General features: G+C 36.6%; 3 protein-coding genes and 1 pseudogene across 6 annotated transcripts in view; 2 read left to right on the forward strand and 2 right to left on the reverse strand.

Annotated features, from left to right (window-relative positions):
* Positions 1 to 9,104, reverse strand: part of prkcba (protein kinase C, beta a) — a 30,420-nt gene extending 21,316 nt beyond the window's left edge. The window contains exons 1-2 of one of the 2 annotated variants that reach the window (XM_016491827.1): positions 8,715 to 9,104; positions 8,197 to 8,228 (exon numbers count right to left, since the gene is read on the reverse strand). In XM_016491827.1, coding sequence (XP_016347313.1) covers positions 8,197 to 8,228; positions 8,715 to 8,875 — 193 coding nt within the window. In that variant the 5' untranslated portion in view covers positions 8,876 to 9,104. The remainder of the gene's footprint in view (positions 1 to 8,196; positions 8,229 to 8,714) is intronic. The other variant, XM_016491826.1, reaches the window with a different exon arrangement.
* A 4,330-nt stretch (positions 9,105 to 13,434) lies between these two features.
* On the reverse strand, positions 13,435 to 16,087 carry LOC107692729 (toll-like receptor 2 type-2; annotated as a pseudogene).
* Positions 16,088 to 18,486: 2,399 nt separating this feature from the next.
* On the forward strand, positions 18,487 to 19,485 carry LOC107692731 (up-regulated during skeletal muscle growth protein 5-like). Of its 2 annotated transcripts, none has more exons than XM_016491904.1 (4): positions 18,487 to 18,576; positions 18,688 to 18,758; positions 19,037 to 19,129; positions 19,239 to 19,485. In XM_016491904.1, the coding sequence occupies exons 2-4, from the start codon at positions 18,690 to 18,692 to the stop codon at positions 19,338 to 19,340; spliced, it is 264 nt and encodes an 87-aa protein (XP_016347390.1). In that variant the 5' UTR covers positions 18,487 to 18,576; positions 18,688 to 18,689; the 3' UTR covers positions 19,341 to 19,485. The 2 variants fall into 2 exon arrangements, with proteins under 2 accessions (XP_016347390.1, XP_016347391.1); XM_016491905.1 differs by having other exon boundaries at positions 18,487 to 18,557.
* Positions 19,486 to 20,557: 1,072 nt separating this feature from the next.
* On the forward strand, positions 20,558 to 24,648 carry LOC107692730 (suppressor of cytokine signaling 1-like). 2 transcript variants are annotated; one of them, XM_016491903.1, is made up of 2 exons: positions 20,558 to 20,632; positions 23,475 to 24,648. In XM_016491903.1, exon 2 carries the CDS (start codon positions 23,543 to 23,545, stop codon positions 24,110 to 24,112), a length of 570 nt encoding a protein of 189 aa, XP_016347389.1. In that variant the 5' UTR covers positions 20,558 to 20,632; positions 23,475 to 23,542; the 3' UTR covers positions 24,113 to 24,648. The 2 variants fall into 2 exon arrangements, with proteins under 2 accessions (XP_016347389.1, XP_016347388.1); XM_016491902.1 differs by lacking the exon at positions 20,558 to 20,632 and adding an exon at positions 21,956 to 22,054.
* Positions 24,649 to 25,149: the final 501 nt, after the last annotated feature.

The following is a 25,149-nucleotide window of genomic DNA, read 5'->3' on the forward strand; positions in this document are numbered from 1 at the left end:
GTGCTGTCAGTGATTTCAACCACTAGAGGCCGCTCTCACACTGTGTAATGACAGCAGACTCTTCTCAGCCGCTCCAGCAATGGACGCAACCCAGAAAACTATCGGCATGGATTTTTGCCGATAACCGATAGTTCCAGCAATCAACTATCGGTGCCGGTTAATCGGCAAAACCGATACATCGGTCGACCTCTAGTAATTTATTCCTGCGATGAGAAGCTGAATTTTCAGCATTATTACGCCAGTCTTCAGTGTCACATGATCCTTCAGAAATCATTCTAATATGCTGATTTGCTGCTCAACTAACATTTCTTATGATCATCAATGTTGAAAACAGTTTTTCTGCTTAATATTTTTGTGGAAACCATGAAAACTGTGATGTTTTTTCAGAATTATCTGATGAATAGAAAGTTCAAAAGAACAGCATTTATTTGAAATAATCTTCTGTAATATTATAAATGTCTTTACTGTCACTTTTGTTCAATTTAATGGATTACTATAAAATAAAAAAATAATTTATTTAAAAAAAATAAAATAAAAAAATCTTAATGACCCCAGATTTTGTAGTACTGTAGTTCATGTGGAAAGGGCCTTTTAAAAATGTACATGTTCTACAAAGCATGTAAAATGAAGCAAATTTCACCAAAGACATCTGAGGTGGTGCTCAGAAAAAAAAAGAAAAACCACCATTCAAGTATTGATTTACCTTTATGTATTTCTGTACAACACTAACTTTTTAAGTATTCCCGACGATTCAACCTGCCTGTGGACATCACAGTTTCTCCCTAACCTACTTTTTATAGAAATCATATTTGTCCTGTTATAGACATCTTGAAATATAATTTGGCATATTAACTTAATGTCAAAACTTTTTCCTGACGAGAGGCAACTCAAGTGGCACAGCTTCGCCAGTTCACACCTACGCATTTGTGTATGGTTATGATAAGACAAACCTTCCAACCATGACGTCTTCGACATGTTTTCTTTGGAAGCTGAGCAAGTTTGAACCTGCACAGTATCTAGAAGTTCAACCTTTGGTTCATCTCTAACACTAAAATATGGCACAGCAGTGACAGAAAAGTTGCTTTTGCATAGGCAGACTAATTAGATGTGTGATTAAACCTAGAAAATCATGAACACTACTGCACCATTGCCAGTTAAACCTGTGTCTTGTTCTTTGTTTGTCGCCTTTGTTGCACAGTGCGTGCAGTCTTAAATGAGGACAGTGGAGTGCCAAACAAACTTAAAGCTTTTAATCCACTGCTTGCAGCCGCATTCACATGTGACAAATCACTGGCCAATGCCCACCAATCTCTTGCCGTAGTAGTACCGTAAATTAGTGTCGCAAATATTCAGTGCTTACGTGAATCTTACAACCTGAATTACTCCTGAGCTTCCTGGACAATATGGACCATGTGCTTAAACAAAACACACTAGAGAGAAATGAAGAAAATGACAGTTGTGTTTGCAAATGTCACTGCCACGATGCTAAGGTGTTATGGTTGCAAGGACATTGCTATGTGGTTGCTAGAGAGTTCTGTGTGGTTGCTAGGATGTTTTAGGATTGTTCTAGATGTGGCTCAGATCCCTCCTTCAGTGTAAGTTCAATGTTATTTTAACTGGCACAAACGGAAAATTGAGTTCTCAGCTTACAGGCATGCCCTGTGCAAATTCTTATTATTCTGCTTTTATTTTTTATTTACTCACAGCATATGTTACAGTCCATGTTTTATTACTAAGGATTTTTTTCCATTCAACAGATGCCTTTTTAAGATGAACCCCGAGAAGGGATCGAAAGTGGAGAAGACCACATCGAGAAAGCAATCGGCAGTCAGTCCAAAGGTTCTTTCACTGATTAACAAGATTGCGGACTATGAATGGATGGAGTAAAAACTTTGATTGTCAGATCCTACATTGCCTAGCAGAAATTTTTGGCAGTGTCACAGACTTAAAAGGAGTAAAAACTTTGATTGTCATATCTTCCTACATTGCCTAGCAGAAATTGTTGGTAGTGTCACAGACTTAAAATACTTGCTGATAATTTGCTTTCATGGTTTAATTATTTGTTTTTTTTCATGCCTCATCTGTTGTCAAATGAATTATTCTGTTCACAGGTGGTTCCGTTTTAAGGACAATTTAATTATTAATTGTTATTTGTTTACCAAACTGCTATATTGTTGCCGTTTTGAACAATTCCTTTTATTGTGTATTGTTGCATTTATACTGTTGCAGTTATGAACAAACTGAATTGGTATGTTGTTGCAGTTGTGATCGAATAACTTTTGGACTAATTTTTAAATTGGAATATTGTTGCAGTTATGATCATTTAATAAAATATTTTTATACTATTGCAGTTATGAATAAACTTGCTATATTGTTGTAGTTGTGCTATAATCTTTATACTGGTATATTGTTGCAGTTTTGAACAAAGAATATTAGTAAATTGCAGTTCTGAACAAACTATATTGGTATATTCTTACAGTTAAGATGGTATATTCTTGCAGATAGGTGAATAAATTAATAAAACACTGTTTTGCACTTATGGCTGATTATTTGAATAAAAGCAGTGTTCAAACTTACTGATAATTTCATGGTTTTTATTTAACTTTCCACAGTATTTAAGTAAAGCTCCTTTTTGAACATTAAAAGCTGAAGAAAATACAGAAAATCTCATGTAAAATGACAGCAAAAAACTGTATTTTTGAATTACGGAAAATTACTGTTATTTAATGTGCCTGTTATTTTACGGTATTTTTCCGGCACCCCAGCTGCCGGAATTTTACTGTTTTTTTACGGGATTTTTTTTTACAGTGCAGAACTTTCGCTAACATTCTGGCAAGGATATGAACAAAAGTTCTTCCAGTAACATGTTCATTCAAAGGTCTTTAATAATGTCCTCAAAACTTTAGCACGAAAACCTTATTTATATCATTCATCATTCGTGGAATGTTTTTTGTGAAACATCTTAGTTGGATGTTTGGAAGATTTTTTTAAAGGTTACTCCTTGTTTTAGAATGTTCAGAGAACATTCAAAAGTAACATTCGCGCAATGTTCGCAATATGATAAAGTTTTTAAAAATTGGAAAGAAAAAAAACATTTTGAACGTTCAGAGAAACGTTTTTATAATGGGAACATTAGCAAAACATTCTTAGAACATTTTACATTAGGTGGGTTGCAAGTCTACTGTCATAGCAGGAAAATAAAATTCTATATGTAAGTAACAGAATGCAATTAACTCAACCATATGATTATGTATTGTTAGGATAAAAAATAAGCAGGCAATGTTTAAAAGGGAAGAGAACAGCTTCCCGTATCTTTTCTTGTTGATGTCAAAGGCTACACATTAAATTGAACCAAACTCTAATGTATGTTGGTGCAAAATCACCTGTCGTTTGGTAGAAGAAAGCCAAATTAGTTACATCTGAACATGATGAACTGATTGCGTGACATGCTCTCAGTTTTGAAAACTATGCACGTTAATAAAATACGACCTAGACTACATTAAATACAAGCACAGCTGCACAATTATTCAATAAAGTGATTGAAGTTGCACGGGAAAATGAGTGCTGAAGAGCATCACCTGACACCAGAAGCTTTAATACTGAAAAGATTATTTTGGATTCATGACCAAATAAAAAAAAAAATCTGCAAGGAGTGGATGCAGAGTAAATAAGATTTACTGCAATGTAGACAGCTTCACTGATTATAATGTGAGCATTTGCAGGAGTCCATAACTCTGCTTGTGAAGCTCAAACGGTTGCTTGAAACACGTGTAAAACTTGCAGTGACAGCTTCAGTGATTAAAATGGGATCAGAGTGTTCCAGTATTCTTTTCTGCATATAATATATTCAATATTTACATAATGGGTTTGTTTATGATGCTACGAGCGTGAAAATGCAAGTTGATCATTTAGGCACTAGTTTTCTACAAGACAGATTTGACATTGGGTATCAAATCCAACATCATACAACAATAAACAAAACTGTGCTTAAAATCAGCTTTGAAATGTATTGAGAACCCTTAACTTTAGTGGCAAGGTTTTGTTCAAATGCTCAGTGATGCTCTTCCTAGCAGTCACTACTAATAAAAGGAATTACACTGAACACAAACCAAATGGCAAAACTAGGCCTTTACACACATTCATTATGGAATCTCTTAAATCCCACAGCTATGCATCTTAATTAGAGTCAAGGTCCTTATTAATTATATCTTTGCGTTCAATTGTTGCCCTCCAGTCATTACAGATGTGTGATTCAGAAGGTTCATGCAGTCAGCGATGATGGGGTTCTGTAGCAAAGGCCTGCTATCAGTTTGTCTGTCCCTTTAAAACTCTCCAAGCAAGCACAGAGTCCATGCAGTCACTATCATAACATTTCCAAACACTGCATCCAGTGTTCCATTAGTGTAGAAGTCGTGCACATTACTGTAAACTAAATGTTACTTCACAGTCATTGTCTGTTGAGTGGCAATTTGTTTTCTGATCTGACAAGCTTCATTAGACAAATGAGTGAACTGAAGGAGGAACCCAAGCCATAAAAAGAGACCAGGACATTATAGAGACTTCACGGGATGGGCTATTTAGACTTGAGCTAGTAAGCAAACACATGTTTAAAAAAAACACTCAGAACACCTTAGCAACCACATAGCAGAACCCTGGCAACCACTCACTGTTGTGAATTTTGCACAGGAAAACACTAATACCAATAATGCATCCTTTTTTAAAGACAATTAAAGTAAAGACAATTTACTGAATGAATTGAAGGGAACACAATATGTTTTCTAAATGTAAATGTCTAGGAAGCAAGCAATGAGTTGTATCAGATTTCAAAGTTTGAAGAAACAACTTCCAGCCATTATGATCTCCATTTTCTTTTAACTCATTTTACAAAAAACTTAAGGCTTGAATACCTCTGTTCCCAACCACTAGAATATGGAAATGACATAAACAGTCATGTTTATAGTGAAACTGATCAAAACACTGTTTTTGATTAAAATAAAAACAAATATCTAACAGTGGGCTCCGCAAAATCAACTTAATTAAAATGGAAAACCAGTTAGCTCACTGACAGATATTTGTTCTTGTTATAAGCATAAACTCACTTAATTTTGTTCAAGCCTTCATTTTACATTTGCGTGAATTGCGTCTCAAGTAAATGCATTTTGATTTAAGGATCATGTTTAGATATTTGTAACGGAAAGCAAAAATAAAAAATACTAAAGGAAGACATTCATTTTTTTGCAATGCATGCAACCTTTAATGCCATGACATAATGAATTTAGGACTTGCTGTTCTGATTAAAAACCTTTTTAAGGTCTTAAATTGTGGAAAGGTGAATTAAGACTTTTTAAGACCACATTTTTAAAGAAATTTCTTGGTTTTTAGCTCATGGATCTTTTACTTATCAGACAGTTTTTTACTCCACTCCAAGTATACGCATATACTTTCAGTGTAGTAAGCTTACATAAAAATGATAAGAATCATAATGTACATTAAAAACAATGACAGCTACTGTTACTTTTTCAAACATCACATTTTGGCACGGTTCCATCTTGTTCAGGCCTGTGTAATTTAATAAGAACCTGCCTGCTTGGGTTTATAGATTTACATGCACGCAGGAGCACAACAAGTACATGTTTTGCAGTGGTAGAAAGATCAGTGACGTTAATGAACGAATTAGTAATGTGATGGCATCATAAAAAGCATTATATTTGGCTGTAGCTTTAACAATGTCATTAATACAAGCATTTTGTACAATTTCAAAAATGGGTTGGGTTTACTGAACAGTAGCCTTCACTTCAACCTCTTGTTTGCATTTTCATCTCTATGCACCACCTCACTCTCTTCGCCTCATTCTCAGTCTGCAAGTATTTGCCAGTAAAATTAAATGGTATAAATAGCTGTTGTGCTGGTATCAGACACATCTCTTTGTTACCTGAAGCAGGTCAGGGACACACAGCTCTGACCTCCTCTCATACCTTCTATTTTTCACTTCTACCCATTATAAACACTTACAAGAAAAATAAAAGAGACAAGTATGAGATGTGAAACTAAAATTAGTCTTGTAAATGTTTATGTAAATGTACCTATTCATATTTGCATTAGGAATTTAAAGAACCCATGAAATCGCTAGACGAACATTGCTTCTGCCCTTTGTTGGAGTATTTCCCATTAAAAAGGTTGATTTGTTCAATTTTTAGTAGTACAATGGTGGTATCGAAGCAGAAATGGACTAAAAGCTACAAATCTCCCATTTTGGTTTCACAGTGCCTTTAAAAATGAACTACAGGTAAATGCCCACATGAATGACTAAATGATTGATATTGATTATTTTGTTAATACACAAATGTAATTTTGGGAAAAGCAGGCTGTTCTCTGTTTAGTCTGCACATTTGCAACATGAGCAAGATGGAGGCCTGATCTATGCTTTGATTAATCAGTCTTTATTTCTTTTACGCTTGCATTTGTAAGTGTGCGTGTCAAGTAAATGATCAACATTAACTGTTAACATATCGCTGCATCAGCAACAGACCCGTCTGGCCCTCGCAGAGTACTATAAATATATCAACAGAGTCAATATGCCTTTCTGCTTGGTAAACATAAAAACTGCCAAAATGGATGGAGTTTTTGTATGACTATGCATTACAGCAATTATTTAAAAATGGTATCATGCCAACATACTCTACAAAATGGCATTAGATGATAAAACAGAGCAAAGATTTAATATTGGCAGGCTTTCATATACATTAGATGAGGCCAGAGGGATGAACTATCAAAAAACTAATTCACTACAGAACACAATATTAGAGATTGCAAAGATAAAGAGCCATGGAAGAGAGATGCTGCTCTATATGTGATAAAATATGTTAATCAATTCCATAAATGTAGAATTTGTTGAAGACCATGTGGAGGCAGGAAACATGGGAACGAGGCGTTATATCCGCTGACAAGCCAAGCAGTCCATTTGTACAGAACTCATTGTGCTAAAACACGCAGATGACAATTTCGGTGTATTAATTGTACTGTAATGCTTAGCCAATGTCACTACTTAAATATCAAAGATTATTCACATATCGGTGAGCCAAATGTTTTGGAAACACATATTTAAAACTTGGAGCAATTTACGATTTTAACTGAAAGATTTGCTGAAAATACTCCTTTCCATGCAAAAGATGGAGAAAATACACAACATGATTTCCAGGTTTCCTTTTTTTCTGACAGGTGGGGAATCTTGATTTGAAAGTTACCTTAAGACTAATTTCCTAGTCCATAAGTAATTTCACCTATAGGCAAAACAGTTCATTACGCCAGTGGCTGATGTAAGTTTGTCATCTGAATGCTTTTAAAGTTGACTTCAGTGAAAAACATTGTAAAATGTATGACGACTAGCCCTGGTTTCTCCTACTATGTATTTGCTATCTTATTAAAGTAGCACTGCAATGTAGTAATTGTGGATGATGCGTTTTTAACAGCCCATTAATGATCTGAGTAGGAGGTGATGTGTTAAGGATAATGCTGCCAAATGCCAGTTTAATGGCAGTTTGGGCTTTGACATTCATGGCAACAGTGCCTGAATACTGTATTTCATATCTGAATGTTCACTTTGTAGTTCACATGGGGAAGTTGTCACCAAGGGCTATACTCAGTGATGCCAAGTTAAGAGACAAAAGTTCCATTCAATTACAAATGCTTTTCTCTAGCAGCGCTTTTGTATGGAATGGAAATAATGGCATAAATGTGCAGCTGCGGCTGAAACTTTAAGGTATGTGCCTAGACAGAAGCAAACTACCCAAGGAAATATTCAGTGGCGAATAAGCTGTGACGTAACTATTTTCACATTAATTTGTATGATGTGATCCATATGGAAGAAATAGTAAGCATAAGAGCCAGGGAGGCGTAAGAAGATCATACAAAATAAATTGTGAATTGTAAAATAGTTACAAACTGCTGTGTGTGTTGGCTGTGACAACTAACAACAACTGTCACTCTTAATTTCTTCAACTAGCCACTAGAAAACCAAAAGGCTTCTCTGTATTTCTTCCTCAAACACAAGCAAATGAAATGAAAGAACAATGCAACCATGTTTGCAACACCGCTTGCGTTCAAAAGGCAAGCAGCTGTCATGTAACAGAAAATAAACAGTTGCAGTCATTGAAAATGCACAGACTCAAATGTCTCTAGGGGGCCAAAGAGTCTTACCTTGACACTGGAAGCCTTGCTTGCCGAAACCCCTGCAAAAGAGACAAGACTGGGTGAGAGATTACAGCACGGAAACCAAATCTGGATGCATTCCTCTGCACTCAGCAGCAAGACGCGCAGGCGCGCCATATTCCGCAAAATCGCCAAAAACATCTCTAGGATGATGATGATGATGGCTTAATCATAACGAGAGGGATTTCTCGTGATAGCCAGTTAAAATTTATCCTTACTACAGCAAGAGAAGAGCCTAAATAAACGTGCTGTAATTGCATAAACACACAAGCACACTGCAATCTAAACATCTTGTAGAGGTGCAGCATTGCGCTGGACTCGCTGCGCTTGTCGCTTGTTTTTTCCGTCTGCGCTCGGCGTCTTTGTTCAGCGTTGACAGCACTGCGGATGTCTGAGAGCGTTCAAACGCTTTGGTGTTTTTCCTGTCACGAGCATCAAGTGAGTCACCTGTGCCCTTCGCGGCCGTTTACATACAACAACACCTTTGCGTCCTCCAGCATACTCACCAGATGAAGTCGGTGCAGTGGCTGCAGAAGGTCGGTTGTTTGAAGAAGCGCGCGATGAACTTGTGGTTCTTCACTTCGTGCACGTTCTTCTGCCTCAGCGCGCCCTGCCTGGCGAAGCCTCGCGCGCCCCCCGCGCCCTCCGCAGCCGCTGGGTCGGCCATGATGGGGACGGAATGGATGTAGTGGGTAGAAATCTCCTCGACTTGTAGCCTGCGCCGTTGTACGGGGTCTTGCTCGGCTTGCGCTTCGCTTCCCGGTTGGTCGGCACGCGCGCGCGCAATCGCCTGCCTCTCCCCAGCTGACTGTTGTCGCGAGCAGCGGTGCTTCAGTCAGTGTCAATGATACTGTAACCACGCCCCCTTCGTGCAGCCGTTTTGAATGACTATTGCGGTTGAGAAAAACATTTTGGTAGCGCAGCCCGATTGAGAAATCCGTCCAAAAAGAATTTCCGAGGAAACCGTAATTAGAAGGGTGACTGAACGAGCGCCAGATGCACAACACTTGTTGATTTGGCGCATTGCAAACATTTACCATGGTAGCTTTCCGCCAAGACGCTTAACATAATATTAACATTGAAATTGTGCTACGTGGGCATCACATGTTGTGTTGTTACCCTCACTGTGTGGAGATTTAATTATTATTCAGTGTACAGTTGAAACGGTACTATTTTAATATGTTTGTAGTATTTTAATAGGCTATACTGTAGTATTTTTGTATTTTGTTTTAGGCATATCTGTTTAAAAAGTAGAGCATGCATGCCACTAATTACTATAAGGTAATGGGTTCGATTACCAAATAATGCAGGAACTGGTAAAGTATAAATCTTGAATAAGTTGGTTTGGATGAAAGCTTCTGCTAAATGCATAAATGTGCTTTATAAGTTTACTGCTTTTCTCAAAATTGTGTAAACATCATCATCATAAACATCAAGTAGCTACAAGAAGCGCTGTTGTTATAACCCCACAACTGTTGTGACTTGTAACATTATAACAGAAAACATGGACAAATTTGGATGGATGGATTTACTGTCATAATCAAATTTCCTTAAAAAAGACAAAAATAGTTGCTCTATCACCCTCCATTTTTACCTAAATTCATGTGAAACATATTCATTTGAAATGTTACACATATACAAAACATTTTAATTCAAAACAGCAATTAACACTGAATAAAATATATAGAACTAAGACATAAAACATGAGGCAACGACTCTAAAAACATAACTGACATTGTGTGAGTGCATGCACTTGTGCAATTATGTCATGTCAGCTTATAGACTGTCCCATTTTGTGCAGTCTTTGTGGGTTGAGAAATACTTATGAAAGTAGTGTTACAGCCCTCCCAGTCTGGGCAGCCATGACATTTCAAGTTTGAATTGTTATTTATTTATTTTTGTGAATTTTACTTGTGTGAATTATTTTTATTTACCCAGAGAACCTGCTGAGTTAGGTGACACCAGTTCTGTAATTTATTAAAATTCCTTTAAATGATCTCATACAAAAGTATATATGTATTAAACCAGGCATGAAAAATCCAGTTTTGTTTACATAAAATATTTTTTTGTCCCAATATATATTTGAGCTGTTCTTTACACACTAATGCTGGCCTAAATTACCCTTCCGATTCATTAAACTAGTTTTAGATAAACACTGTACGTAAGTTACTTTAATATCTTTGTCCCCATACTTCAGTCACAAATTAAACTTAAACTTCAGTATATATATTAGCTGCCTCAAACACCTTTTCCCTCATGATAGACTGGAGGACAGTCTTTAAACTTCTTGCAGGAACTTAAGGATTCCGTCGTGCACAAAGGTTCTGCAGCCATGATGAAACCCCAAGAAACCTTATAAGTTATTTAGAGACCAGTTTTTTTTAAAGGGCTCTCAAAATGGATCAGACTGTATGTGGCAATTCTGAAAAGCCCTAAAAGCCATCTCAAGAATCTTTTTTTTTTAACTGTCATGTTGGAAACAAATTGCTTCAGAAAAATGTTGGCACTCAAACCTGTAATTTTCTATTAAAAAATAACAGTAGCTCATAGCTTTGTGTGCCTGTGTATATAAATCACCTCATAATATGTGCAGAAGGGGTGGTAACTTGTTTAGTTTCTATGGAAGAGTATTTTCATTCCTGAGAACAGTTGCTCTTCGTTTGGCTTTTAAACTGATTACTTTTTTTTTTAACCTTGTACTTTCACTTGCACTTTAAAAAGGTTTATTTTTAAAGAGTAGCAATTCTTTTAAGCTTTTATTTTTCTCAGAAAATGTTTCGGTTCTCTTTCCAGCAGCATCTGATGCAAACATTGTGGTTGAAGCGTAGTGGTCTATGATCTGAACTGATTCAAACCCCAGTAGCGGTGACCCATGAATAAGGGTTCACGAAAATCACCATTGTGCCCTTGAGAAAGACACTTAACCCCAGGCACCACCAAGGGGACTGTCCTTGCAATTACTGTTCAAGAGCAAAGCATAAAATGACTGAATGAGGAACATTCAGACCTCCCACTTGTTCTTTATTTGTGGCAACAAAAAAATTCCTCTTTTAATTTGAATTAATTCTGCCATTTAGCAGACGATTTGCCACAACATATTAAACCTTAAAACGATTAACTGACCCACATCCGAGAATTGACCCACAGAGACATATTTAATATCAGATGACTGACTAGTTGTCTTCTGAATATTCTCATGCCATTTTCTGTGTAAATTTCTGTGTATATATTATATATTCTTCATTCTGTCTTGATGCAATTGATGATCAGATACTGACCAAGGGCTCATAAAAGAGATCTGAGTTTACTAACAAACACAAAAGATCTCATCATTGAGGCTTGTCCTCACATCATCCAACCTGACAGATGTGATCATTGTTAAATGTTATAAAGGAGACTTTTTAAAGGAGACTTTAGGTCTAGTTTGATAGTCTTGATATTATTGCAAATTATCTGTTTTTAGATCTTTTTTTTTTTTCCAGAAATCACATGATACTGACAACTTTTAAATAGTATTTTGTCTGTAGAGAGTACTTCAGGAGCCAAGAAATAAAATGCTCAAGCAGTATGCTCACTAATCAGCTTGTGATGAACCCACTGGTGGGTCACCAGTCAGGTTATTTATAAGGACTCAGTCTGTGATTACATTATTAAAGGGGTCATATGATGCGATTTCAAGTTTTCCTTTCTCTTTGGAGTGTTACAAGCTGATTGTGCATAGATAAGATCCCTGAAGTTGCAAAGACTAAAGTCTCAAAACCAAAGAGATATTCTTTATCGAAGTTAAGACTCTGCCACGCCCCCCTAAAACGGCTCGTTCTAACACGCCCCCACAACAAAATAATGATCTTTAAAAACGCATCATATGACCCCTTTAAAACGTGCAATATTCGGTCAAAGTTTACAGTTTATGCTTTGACAACAATATGCATATCAGCACTGTACCAAAACCCTTTTCTTTGAATCATTTGCATTGGCAACAAAAGCATTTGATACAGTCATCCACCATCTGCTGAACTCCACACTGGTACAAGATACTACACTGTCAATTCATTGCACAAAATTACATGCTTGGTTTAGGTTTCATTATGAGAACATGAATGTTATATTGTGGGAACATTAGAGGAATAACAGGTGAAAAAAAAAAAAACAACAACTCTGATGTGGCCTTCATTACCTCACCACTACTTTCACTGATCAGTTATGAGCTCACATACTGAAATTACATAGCCTACTGTGTCAAATTAATCAATTAAAAATCTAAAAACATCCAACAGGTGGCGCCAAAGTAATAAAATACTATTTAAAAGTTGTCAGTATCATGTGATTTCTGGAGAAAAGAGATCTAAAACCAGATCGTTTGCAATAATATCAAGACTATCAAAATAGACCTAAAGTCTCCTTTAAAAAGTGAGAAGTCTGCAGGATGTACAGACAACATGCTAAAAACGAAAGAATAAGTCTAATATAATAGGATATGAACAAAAGAAAGTTACCAGAAGAGTAAAATTGTTTGTGATTTTATAACAGTTCATTATTGCTATTGTCACATACATTAGCATTTGATTCAATCTAATGTTATTTGCTTATATGTGACAGAAAAGGGGCTGAACTCATTGTGAAATCATACTGGTGATAAACAGTCAGTCATTACAGTTGTAAATAACATTATAGATAACTTCCCATTGTCACATCTCACATTACACAAACACATTCTACTGATAACACATAAGTTAATATTTGTTGTGCTAATATTGTACCTCAATCCATATGCATTCACAGTGCTGTTAGTGCTCTGAACATGTCATGTGAAATAGTCTGGCAAGCACAATGGGCCTACGTATGAAGTAAAAGCAGGCACATCTGAATTGGTATTATCCAAGCAACCCGCTAAAGCTTCAGCTGACAGGCATTGCATTTTGACACTTTGTAAATATTACATTTAAGGTTACCCTCTTATCCACATTGTCACTTTTAATGGAATTGACATGTTTTAAACGTTGCAAATGTTAAAATACATTATACAGCAGTGTTAGTTCTGTTTTATTTATATACTATTATAGCATAATTTATTAATATTTTTAATGTTCAAATTTGCTTTTAGTTAACAACAACACTGTATATACAGTAGGCCTACAAATAAAAGTAATGCATAATAGAGACATTGCATTTTGGTACTTGGCCAGTTTTGATTAGTCTATATTTGTCACACAACCTGGCAAGCCATTAACATTCATCTCTCTGTAGAGCAGCTCTCAGATTGCTCCAGAACTGGCTTCTCTTTTCCTCCTCCTCAGGCCACTCCAGATACGTCCTGGAGTTCATAATCTTCCTCAGCTTGCAGAAACGCTTGGGAATGGTCTCCTTCTTGATTGGTTCTAGAAGTACCAGGACAGCAGAGTCATTGTGTTCATCGACTATGCGGAAATGTGAGAAGTCCAGCTCGTAACGGCACCATTCGCTGGTAACAAAGTGCTCAGACAAAACAGAGAGTCCGATGGCTCTTCTCAATCGAGTCGATGATGTTGTCCACAATCCAGCGGCCCGGCTGGAAGTCCCGTTTGTGCAAACACAGGGCAAATGTAGGATCTATCTCTAGTTCTGGAACAAGGATCTCCTCGACCCACTCAGCGTCATGTTGACTGTAATGCTGCGTTCAAGTCCTCCTGGGACGTTCGTACTTAGGAGTTGACAAGTCGTAATTACGACGTTAGGTGCGTTCAAGTCAGTTTAGTCGGCACAAGATGGCGGTGTACCTTCTTTTAATAAATTTCAAGAAAATACAACAGGGTCTGCATTTTTTTTAACTTGGATTTCAGCTGCGTAACAAGAACATGACCAATTTAAGTTTATAGGACAACTAAACTATCAATTTAAACAAAAATTTACTGTCAACTACTCGAAAACTGACAATCTGACACTGTCAATAGAATCACCTCTAAGAGTGAATGGAGTGTCGCACACGTAATTGCGACGACTATCCCTTAGTACGGTGAAAAGGTCAACATCCTGTTTAAAGAAAGATACAAACTCGCAGGAGCACACAAAATTGTTATCACCTGCTTCCAAACATTGTAGGTTTTTGAATCTCTTCAAATCACTCCTGTTAAACATCCGCAAGGCGTTCCTTTGAATAAGCAGTGTCTGCAGCCTTGGAAATAATTCCTCCTGTGGGAGTTTTATAAATCGGTTGCCTGTCAGTATTAGCGTAATAAGTTGGGGAAATCTTTGGTTGAACACCATCAGATCATTTTCACTGAGATCCAGGACCGTCAAGCTAGAAGGCAGGCATGGGGTCATCTTACGTAGCTTTGTGCTGGAAAGGTTCAGAAACCTGAGAGTCACTGGCCAGCTACACTTTTCTGGCATAGAAACAAAACTATTATGGCTTAAGTCTAAATATGTGATGTAACTTAATGTTAGTGGTCAACTGAGACATCAGCCCAAGGAATTTTAAAACGTTCTGGCTCACGTTAAGAGGGATGAGTTTTTGATATGCGCCAAAACTTGTAGATAACGTTGGTGCAATTGTCAGGTCTGAAAGGAGGTTCTGACTAAGGTCCAAATATTCAAGTTTTTTCAATAGGACAGTAGTTATCGGAGGAATAACAAACACTGTGCCATTGATCACGGACACCTTGTGGAGATTCACCAGCAGAAATCCCAACTGCTTCATGCTACCGAACTCAAAGAACCCTTGGATGTCGAGATTATGTATGTGGGCCGTATGTAAGTTTTCATAATGTGTGTACGAAGCTTTCTGCCACCACCCTTGACCAATAAAATGTACATCTTCAAGACCAATGCAAGACAAAAAAGAATTATCCATGACCATCAAAAAAGAGGTCAATGCTTCATCAGTTGTGGTGCAATTATGGAAACTCAAGCTTTCAGTCCCACCTTCTCTCGCCGTTTTAAAGGATTCTGTCGAAGTGTTCGTTCTGAGTTCAACATCTTTGATAGTCAGCCGAGTATTAGGGTGGGAGACGTCTTGAAGAACCTTATATAAGACTAATTCTGGATCGTTCTGAAATAGACTCTGAAGGCTCAAAGAGACTAAACCGATGGGACGGGCTGCTTTTAAGCTCCCGTTCTTATATGACCTCAGGTTACTGCCAGTGAATGTCATCTCATCCAGATGAGTGAGCCCATCTAAGCCATTCTTGTACACCTCTCTCAGTGAAGGACTACCGAATTGCAGCATTCTTAGGTTAAGGAGAGACTGGAAAATGGGAGCAGGTCCCAAGGTGGTGTATGGGTTTCCTACAAGGTTCAGTTGCTGAAGAGAGTTTAGCTTGTGGAACCAAGACGAAGATAGATTTTTTTTTAGATTGTTTAAGGACAGATCAAGAACTTCCAGCTTATGTTGAGATTTGAAAGCCTCCTTGTGTATAAACTTGAGCTTGTTCTTATGCAAGTTCAGGGTTTTCAGCTTACTATATGGGCTGAGATCATTAATGTCAATAGACTCAATTTGACTGAATGACAGGTCAAGGCCAAGAGCTTTCACTGGAACTTTTGGGACCTGTTGGAGATGATTTGATGAACAGTTGCAAAAATATTGCTGATCACAATTACATATCCTGGAGTAGTCAAAGCCTTGGGCCAAAATTAAAGGTGACATATCATGTAAATCTGACTTTTCCAGGTTTTAAGTGCTATAAGCAGGTCCCCGGTGCATCTACCAACCAAGGAAACATGAAAAAGATTAACCCAATCACTTTGTTTAGGTTAGTCTTTTTCTGCAAGTGTCTGAGAAAACGAGCGCGTCTGATTTAGCTCCCTTGGTGACGTGATAAAGGGATCTCATTATAATATTACAGCCCCTTAATCTGTAAGTTTAAATTATTACGGACCCCTTTGCTTCCAAGGGTCTCATCCTGTAAAAAATAGATTTTTTTAAATAAATAAATAGGGCACAATGTACTGTATTAGTATGAAGGAATTTACTGTATTGATTTTTACATGTGTTTGACCTGTATATAATTTTTGCACTGCATGGCATGTATATTTATAGAGTTAACCGAAATGCCCATAAAATTAATGGAAGAATTAAAAGAATTAATGTAAGAATAAAAAAAAAACATATCAAATAAATGCTGTTCTTTTCAACTTTCTATTTATCACGTAATCCTTAAAAAATGTATCATGGCTTCCACAAAAAAAAATATTAAGCAGCACAATTGTTTTCAACATTGACATTAATAAGAATCGTTTCTTGAGCAACAAATCAGCATAATGGAATCATTTCTGAAATATATGGCTGCTGAAAATTCAGCTGTGCGTCACAGTAATAAATTTAGCATACACAAAAGGAGAAACGCTCAAAACAGAAGTCCTCAATTTCTGATCCAAAACGGTCAGTCAATCAATGCACTTTCATTTCGTTCTGTGTCTATACCTCAATATTACACCACGTTTTGTATAATCGCAAGTTTATGATTGCAGTATTAAAACATGTTGAATATTAAAGTACAGAAGAAGTCAACTTTTATTACCTGACTGCCATTATTATGACTGGTCCTCTTTTCTATGCAAACTGCAGTTTGGCCGTAGTCATAATAGGAGAAAACAAACAGAAATCAAACATGCAAACACAGTGTGAGTCACAGGAGGTAGTGAAACTCAATAGCCTCATTGAAACTTACAAAATCATGTCTCTTTTATCAGGAACATATACCTGCATGCTTCATTTAGGTAATAAGTATTCAGGGTAATAAGTATTCAGGCTGTCTCAAATGTCTTACACAGCTTTTATGCAAATCGTTTTTTGTAAAACTATTTCAGATATCTGTTTAGTTTCACTTCACTAAAAAACGAATTAATGATTTGAAAAGAGGAAGTAGCCTTTTTTAAGCAAGGCGTGAATTTTATTATAAAGTATCTCTACATCAATCTTGTGGTAATTACAGGTCACACCCAGTGCTTTTCATAACCAGCTTTAATTCAAGGCACTGCAAATATTTTACAAAGAGTAATAAAAGAAAGAGAAGAGCCCTGTGATAAAATACTGGGATCTTCATGTTGAAAATGTTAGAGATGGATTTTGAGTTGTCATATTTATGGTTTTATGTTGATTACTTGCTTTTATGCGTTATAGATCAAATATCTTGATAGCGGGTTTTTCTGGCATGATATTAAATGTCCTTCTCTTTTTGACCTTAGCAGTTGCGCTGATGAAAGTTCATCTAAAATTGCAAGGAGGACAGCTCCCTTGTGTCACCAGTTAGTGACAGGCGAAAAGAGGAGTAAACCTATATCAGACATAAACAACTTTCTCAATTCACTTGGGACATATAAAGTTACTCTGCTATTTCTGCTCCAGTTGATTTGAACTGTTGACGGCACAACAGTATTTCTGTGTTTGAATTTCAGATACAAATAGAGAAAAATTTATACAAGTCACGTTTAGTGTAAATATGCAGACTGAGTCAAAAAGAGAAGTGCATGCAGCATTAACTAAGCATCAAAACTCTCTTGAATAGTTAAAATTGGATGCATAAAATATCACTTCTAAACATGTTTTACACTAATGGTTCAGAAAGGAAACCTTGCACGTATAGTTTATACTAAAAATAAGACATTTTCTGTGTGTATCATATAATGATATTCTGGTCTCTAGAAATGTCTTGGGTCATTTCTTTAAAGTAAGCCTGATTTGATCTGCTACAGGCAAAAACTGAAAGTCTGATCACATATATAATAATAGCACACTTCTCCTCAACAAGAAATATTACTTTTTATGTCTTGTGTTCAAAACCCCAATCCTACTTGACCAATAATAAAAAAAATGTATGTATTTAAATCTCTCAGAGCACCACTTATTATGTAAACATGCAAAAACTGAATGGCAAAGGCCAATAGGGTAATGATCATCTACCACAACACATTTTGCAGGCTGCATTGCAAAAAGGATAATCTGGATCTGGAAAAGAGTAGGCTAATAGAGATAAAAAAAATAAAAAAACAAAAAAACATTCATTGTGTCCTTGAGGAAGACCAGAGGAAACTGCCTTAACAATTATGTCATTAATTAGTTAACTTAAACAAGTCACAGTAAAGGAAGTTAAATAAAACTGGTTAACAGATACCCATACATTGCCGCATTGCCTCTACAACTTCCTCCGGCTGACCTCGGTTACCACACGTACATTAATACGTTTGACCATAAATTCAAACACGGGCGCTTTAACTAGCTTGCGTAACCACCTCAAAGTCCCGCCTCCAGGTCTGCAGCCATTGGCTCAACGTCTCAGTTAGGGAGTTTTAATTGGATGCTGAGCTGACATTGAAACATTCCGGAACTAATACCGCCGCTGTAAACAACTGCAGTGTTCTTTGTAGAAACGGTATTTTTAGAGTGATTCAGTAACTGTTTAGTGTGTATATGCTTTTCAAGGCTGACATGCTATCGTTTCCATTGTGCTTTGCTTTGATTTGCAGCAGTATGGTTTAAAACATAGTTTTTTTTTTCTACAGACATGCCGACCTCCCCTGTGAAGACACGGATTCCGCTTACAAGTTTTGGTCATCTTATTAGCGAAGTCAAGGTAGACAAATAACTTTACTAAAATAAATCACAATTCAACATAAAGCAGCCATGCTTGCTGTCATAATAAGTAAATAAATATATATATAAAAAACATTTTAAAATATAAAAATGGCAAAGTAATGAGTAGCCTACATTATTTTAAGAAATGCAATAGTAGCTAAATTAGGTTTATTCAGTACAACCATGGTATGATATTAACACCTAAAACTATTATTATTTTGTTTCATTTTATGGACGTGGTTTTATTCATAATTCCTTGTTATTTTATACTGACAGAGACAGCTCTTTGGGATTGATGCACCAACCCCAACAGAACTGACAGGATGGAGGAAACATTTTAACAGCTACACATTACGAGGATGCAGAAATGTAAGATCATCTGTCAGATTGTTGCATGATCAAAGACAACAGTAAGATCGTCGCTCACGTCACTTGTATCTAAAAGTGTAATTTTTCCCCCACTTATTCCCTTTTGCAGTTTGTTCTTGCCACATATGGTGTTCTTGCACTCACAGCTGCCATCTACATGATGAGACACAGCAGGAAGGAGGAACATGAAACAGCATCTGCATCCTCATAAACTACAAATGGAAAGTTAAGGGGGGTTAAGAATACAATAAATTATTTATGATCACTACATGAGTGGACCATGGTTAATGAAGCTCGTGTTTCTACATGTCACTGGCCAGATGTTTCCTTTTTCTATCATGCACACAGATTGTCATTTAAAAAAAAAATTTAAAGTCACAATAAATAGGGAGCAGCGACAGAACTGTTCTTCTATATTGTGATGTACATCCGAGTGTAACTTGGTTGAGGACTTGGTTCTATGAATCAGGTGTTGACTGAATGTTGAAATGTAAATGTTGGTTGCACTCATAAGTGAATGCAGATGAACATGAGCTTGAGGGACAAGATTTAGGCATATGAAGTCCTGCTTACATCACCAAGAGAATAGTCGGTTGCATGTGAACAATGCATCCATGCCTGGATGTATGGTTCACAATAAAACCTATAACATCCATTTAAAATATTGATAAAGTGAATTTTAATTTCATGCAGACTATAATGTTTTTTAAGCGCATTGTTGTTGTTGTTTTTAGTCTTTTTGATGATTTGCCAGTAGAGTGCAGTGTAAGCTTATTGTCAAGTACGTTTCTTGGAAGCCGTTTGCGATATGTGTTCTAAAGGCAAATTGTGTGGTTATTTTAACAGCTGTTGGTTTTAGGTTAGTGAAACTAGCAGGTCAGATGGGGATGTTTTCCTGTAAAATGAAATGTTTAGAAATTATTTCAGAAATAACAGTGCTGTTGTAATATGTTTTTTTTTCCTGCTTTTTGTTTCGGGATGATCATGTCAGTTAATCGTGATCAGGTGTCATTCTGAAAGTGAATCTTCGTTTAAGTATAATTGTTGTGAAATCTACAATATTCCATTATTATGCTAATCAATCAACAAACGACTGAAGTACTACCCATTTTCTTTAATGCAATGTATTTTTCCCCCCTCTTTTAGATGTTATACTATACAGTTATATCAACTATGTCTCTCTGACTGTCACTATTTTTTTCAAATATTTTCACCTGAATGTGATACGATCTATACCTGGGTCAACTAAAGTGAAACTGAAATGAAAAAGCACCTGTGTGCACCAATGGTGGGATGTGGTAAATCTTTTTTCCTGTAAAGTTAGAGCAGTATCCTACTCCACTGTAGTAAATTCTCTCTAGGTGGATGTGCAAGCAGTTGATGTCAGTTGCATAAGAGCTCTGGTCTTTTTGTATTTTGGGGCTCATCTCATCATCTTAAAGGTCCTTTCAGTCCTTCAGGTGAAAATTCATCTTTGGATTCATCTGCAGTATACAGTGCAAGGTATTTTTTTTCCCTGAAATCTCCAAACAAAACATGCAAATTATAGCTAAAATAGATTAAAATATGATTTATCCTTAATTGATGGATTACTAAGTATGGGTCAAACAAGCATATTTGTTAAAGATATAAACGGAATTGATTTGAGAATGTTTTCTAAGATGTAAAAAAGACCTGAACTTAATGTAGGATGAGTTATTCCAGGTATACGTTCTGCTTTGCCACTCAGAGATACAGCTTATCAGCAATTTTTAGAGATCATCTGATTACTATAAGAGTCAGAAGCAATCTACAGAGAGAACAGTTAATCGTACAACATCCGTTTAAAGTCGAAACTATGTATGTATTCAGTGAATGCTGCTGTTTATACAGATACAATAGTTGTCTGGTGCAAGACTGGCCACTTTAACATTTTTCATTGGTTACCTTTTATTTTTTTCTCTTATAAGTAAAAATCATATAGTGTTTGTTAATGGGTGCATCAGGGCCATAACCATCATAGACTTCAAGGTGGATGCATGTCTCTTAATATTCAAAATAACGGTTGATCAATATAGGATTTTTCAATGGCTGATTCTTATAGGCTTTTACATTTAAGTTCATATTTATGTATTTTTCTGCAGTGGTATGAAAGATAATAATAATAATAGTAATCTTACTATAAAATGCTATAAACTATTGATTTGTACTAGAAGAGGATGACATGAATTTACTGTAGGCCTAGTAGGCTATCATTTCTATAATTGTCAAAATCTATTGAAAATAATATTTCATTACACGTAGATGTAGCTCATATGTTTACAGTCTTAATCAAATTAAACCAGGATAAGACCTTTAACCTCTTAACCTGTCGTAAGACGAGATGAGTTGGTGAAGATCACGTGATTTAAAGTAAAACATGCCTCCGAAATGAAAGTGAAACAGACGTGCGTTCAAAACAGCAGGCTAAATAATAACTTCAAATACACACTCGTGAAGACAAACTGCAGTAGCTTGGTTATAACAAGCTTTTTATGTTCATTATTTGCTGAATTCCCAAGATCTTCGGCATTTTGAAGGTAGCCTATTACATAGAGAGGCAGAGAGAGCGGCCAAAATCCAACCCCATTCCTAAATCTAGTATTTCACTTTGCAGATTACGCAGAGGGTAGTGTAAATAAAATACATTAAATGGCATAACGCGTGCATAAACAGAGACATATATCCTTCATCCAGACTCTGACAGTACTTGGAAGAGTTCTCACAGTTATTCATATGCTAGAGGCGAGACCGCCTTGCTTATTTTTAAGCTTTCGCTTTCGCTTTTTTATAATGGTCAGCCTATGAGAGAAGAATGATGTGTTACAACTAAAAATGCCGCATCGCAGGAAATCTTGACACAGTTCTGGAGAAGTTTGGCTTAGACAACATCAAACTGCATTTGCGGTAAGCGGCTGGCTAGAGGTTTTTCATCTGAAACCGGACTGGAGGCGTTTCTTTCACCTTTAATTTCACCGTGACATTATCCGTGGATTAAACACCGCTTTATGGAAACCTTTTCGGTATACATGTAGCTTAATGGTTAGGCTATTCCTAAAAGTGTAGGTGACATACATTAAAAATCGTTAAATGGAAATCGTTACACTTGTAGCACAGGAGAACCGGTTTAATATCATGTCATACCTTGGAGTTCTTTCGAGAATAGCCTACATGTATGTGCTGGTATTTCAGAGAAGGCAGGGGGCTTCGCTTTGCCAGTGCTAACCGTTAAACGCTTATTTCCATAAAGACCATATAACATCAAAACTTTCAAAGAATTATATAGCCAACCAAAAACGTCCCATTAGTTATTTATGATGGTTTTTATGTTTAAAATATATGTTTAAAATATGAAATGTATTCATATAAATTATTTAAATATTTTTCTTTTATATTTTTGTAATGTTTTTGATATGGATCTTGATTTTTAGAGCAGCCTATATTAGCTACGCGTGAGGGAAATCATTCTACTTTGCCACTGAACCGTAACAAAGTTTTCGAGTAGAGAAAAGTGAGACATTTTCTAAACTTCTTCTAAATGTCATCGTTGCATTAATATTGATTTCATTCGTTTTTCTTACAAATTGTTGTACCGTTTTTGATTAAAACATGTGGTGTAACTAATAGCCATCAAGTAAAAGTGCACAATAAAATACAGTACACAGCCCTCACTGTATATAATCATTCTTTTTAATCATCAGATTTTCAAACATGATTTTTCAAACGAATACACTCTTTTAAAAAAAGGTGCTTCACAATGCTTTTTGTTTAAATGGTTCCATAAGGAACCTTTAACATCTGCAGAACCTTTCTGTTTCACAGAAGATTCTTTGTGGCGAAAGAAGGTTCTTCAAAAAGGTGAGAAATAGATGGTTCTTTAAAGAACCTTTGACTGAATGGTTATTTGTGGAACCAAAAATGGTTCTTCTATGGCTTTGCTGTGAAGAACCTTTTAAGCACCTCTATTTTTAAGAGTGCATGTTACTCCATTTGACCTGAACAAAATGTGCCTTTTCATAAGAGTTCAAAAAGTGATTTGACACAATGATACAAGGGTCTACAGGTGTCTTCTCTGTTTTATGGTTTTCTTATCAAATAGCAACAATTGTAGGATATGTTAGTTACACCACACTGACTTCATAGAGCATCATCTGCATAGAAAGGGTAGGCTTTCTGTTTCGTAATGAAGAATTTAATTAAACCTGAATACACTTGAAATCAATGTGCTTACTTGCACATATGCACTGTCTCACAGACTTTCTCGAGTGTGTCCGTGCAAGAGCCGTTCCCACCTCTTGATGTTAGAACTCTTTGTTTCTTTAAACAGGCGGCACAGAATCATTCATCTATGCTTTAGGACCATGGAGGAATGGTATGAGTGGGCCCTGATTCAGAATGGTCCAGCATAATGACACTGACCATGCAGTTGCGCGACAGGGCCCATCCAAGCTGGCCGAGTCCCCTAAATCCTGTGCTGTCCCACCAACACACTTTCACCCCTTTCGAGACCAGCGGGAGTGTGACCTCATCACCCAGGTTGTGGATTACTTGAGCCACAGTGGATTTTACTGGGGTCCCTTGGAAGTAGATGAAGCTCACTCTCGACTTGCCAAACTTCCTCTTGGGACGTTCCTGATCCGGGACAGCATGCAAGCAAATGTTTTCTTCACTCTCAGCTATCGGGCTCCCGAGGGCCCGACCAGCGTGAGGGTGCTCCTGAAGGATGGAGGATTCAGTTTAGCAGGCAGTAAACATACTTTCTCTTGCCTTTTTGGCCTGCTAGGATACTATATTGCATCCCCAAAAAAGAGTCTGAGTATGCCGTATCGCGGAGAAGCGCCGCAGAGCTTGCAAGAACTGGCGAGAAGAGCTGTGGTGCGGAGTTTTGGGAAAGATAGTATTCAACATCTGCCTGTGAGCAAGAAAGTTAAAGAATTTCTGTGGTTGTACCCTTTTAGTATATGAATGTGTGCAGTTCATATGAAGATGTTACAGATGTTGCAGCTCTATAACAAAGTACGATTTATTGGAAACATTATCTCAAAGTACATTTCATATGGTGGGGTCACATTAGAGGAAATTCAGCGAAATTTCACGGGGCAAAAAAAATGTCCTTTGTTTACTGTCAACAGAGGCGATTTTGCTCACACAGAAATTACTTTAAAACAAAGTAATTTTCTTTTAGGCAACGCGGCAAATTTGCACAAACAACCTGAACACAAACTTTAAGGTGGTTGTGCAACAAACTCCAGTCGTGCTGATTTCTTTTGAAATGACATTGATTTTGCACGCTAATTTTCGCTAAGGTAAATGTGACCACGCCTATAGGATTCTGTGCTCATCATTGACCCAACTAGAACATGTACTGTATTCATGTGTGTAGTGATTGTTTGGACTATTCTACGATATTAACAATGCACTACAAAACATTTTTATTATTTGTTTTAATGTGCAGTAAGATCAGCGCAACACCACCACAGGCCTTCCCGCTGGTACTGGACCAGTGTAGAGTTTGAATTTGTGTAAAATGAGTGATTTAACAATTTAGTTTTACATAGTATTGTCTGTTTTTATATATATATATGAATGTAAACAACTGACCACAAGGCACTGGTGATGTTGTTATCGGTATGAACGTTTGAATTATTTTTATATATTGGTACATACAGTATGTAGGCTATATAACTATTGTATAGCAACACATTCTGCTATGCAGAAATATGCATTTCACCTAGTGAGACAAGGGTTTTATTTGTTTAGGATTGCTTTTTATTATTAAAGATAAATTATTTGATGTGATTTAAAGTTGATTTTGCTGCCATCTCTCTATGACGATTTCTCTTTCACTTTTGTTCTAACGGATAAGTTTCTTGTAATGTGGCCCAACCCTAAAAAACCTCTCACATACTGACTTTACAGAAACTGACCCATCTAGGGGAAAATATGAGTTTTCCTCCATATCTATCTGCTTTCCTTTGACAATTCTTTTGCAGAATAAAACA

Source organism: Sinocyclocheilus anshuiensis, unplaced genomic scaffold (genome assembly GCF_001515605.1).
Source record: "Sinocyclocheilus anshuiensis isolate Anshui unplaced genomic scaffold, SAMN03320099.WGS_v1.1 scaffold50, whole genome shotgun sequence".
Taxonomy (NCBI): Eukaryota; Metazoa; Chordata; class Actinopteri; order Cypriniformes; family Cyprinidae; genus Sinocyclocheilus; species Sinocyclocheilus anshuiensis.

Coding starts and splice junctions, on each gene's coding strand:
- LOC107692731 (XM_016491904.1), top strand. CDS start 18,690: ATGCCGACCTCCCCTGTGAAGACACGGATTCCGCTTACAAGTTTTGGT. Junction 18,759..19,036: donor ATCTTATTAGCGAAGTCAAG/GTAGACAAATAA, acceptor TTATACTGACAG/AGACAGCTCTTTGGGATTGA. Junction 19,130..19,238: donor CATTACGAGGATGCAGAAAT/GTAAGATCATCT, acceptor TCCCTTTTGCAG/TTTGTTCTTGCCACATATGG.
- LOC107692730 (XM_016491903.1), top strand. CDS start 23,543: ATGGTCCAGCATAATGACACTGACCATGCAGTTGCGCGACAGGGCCCA.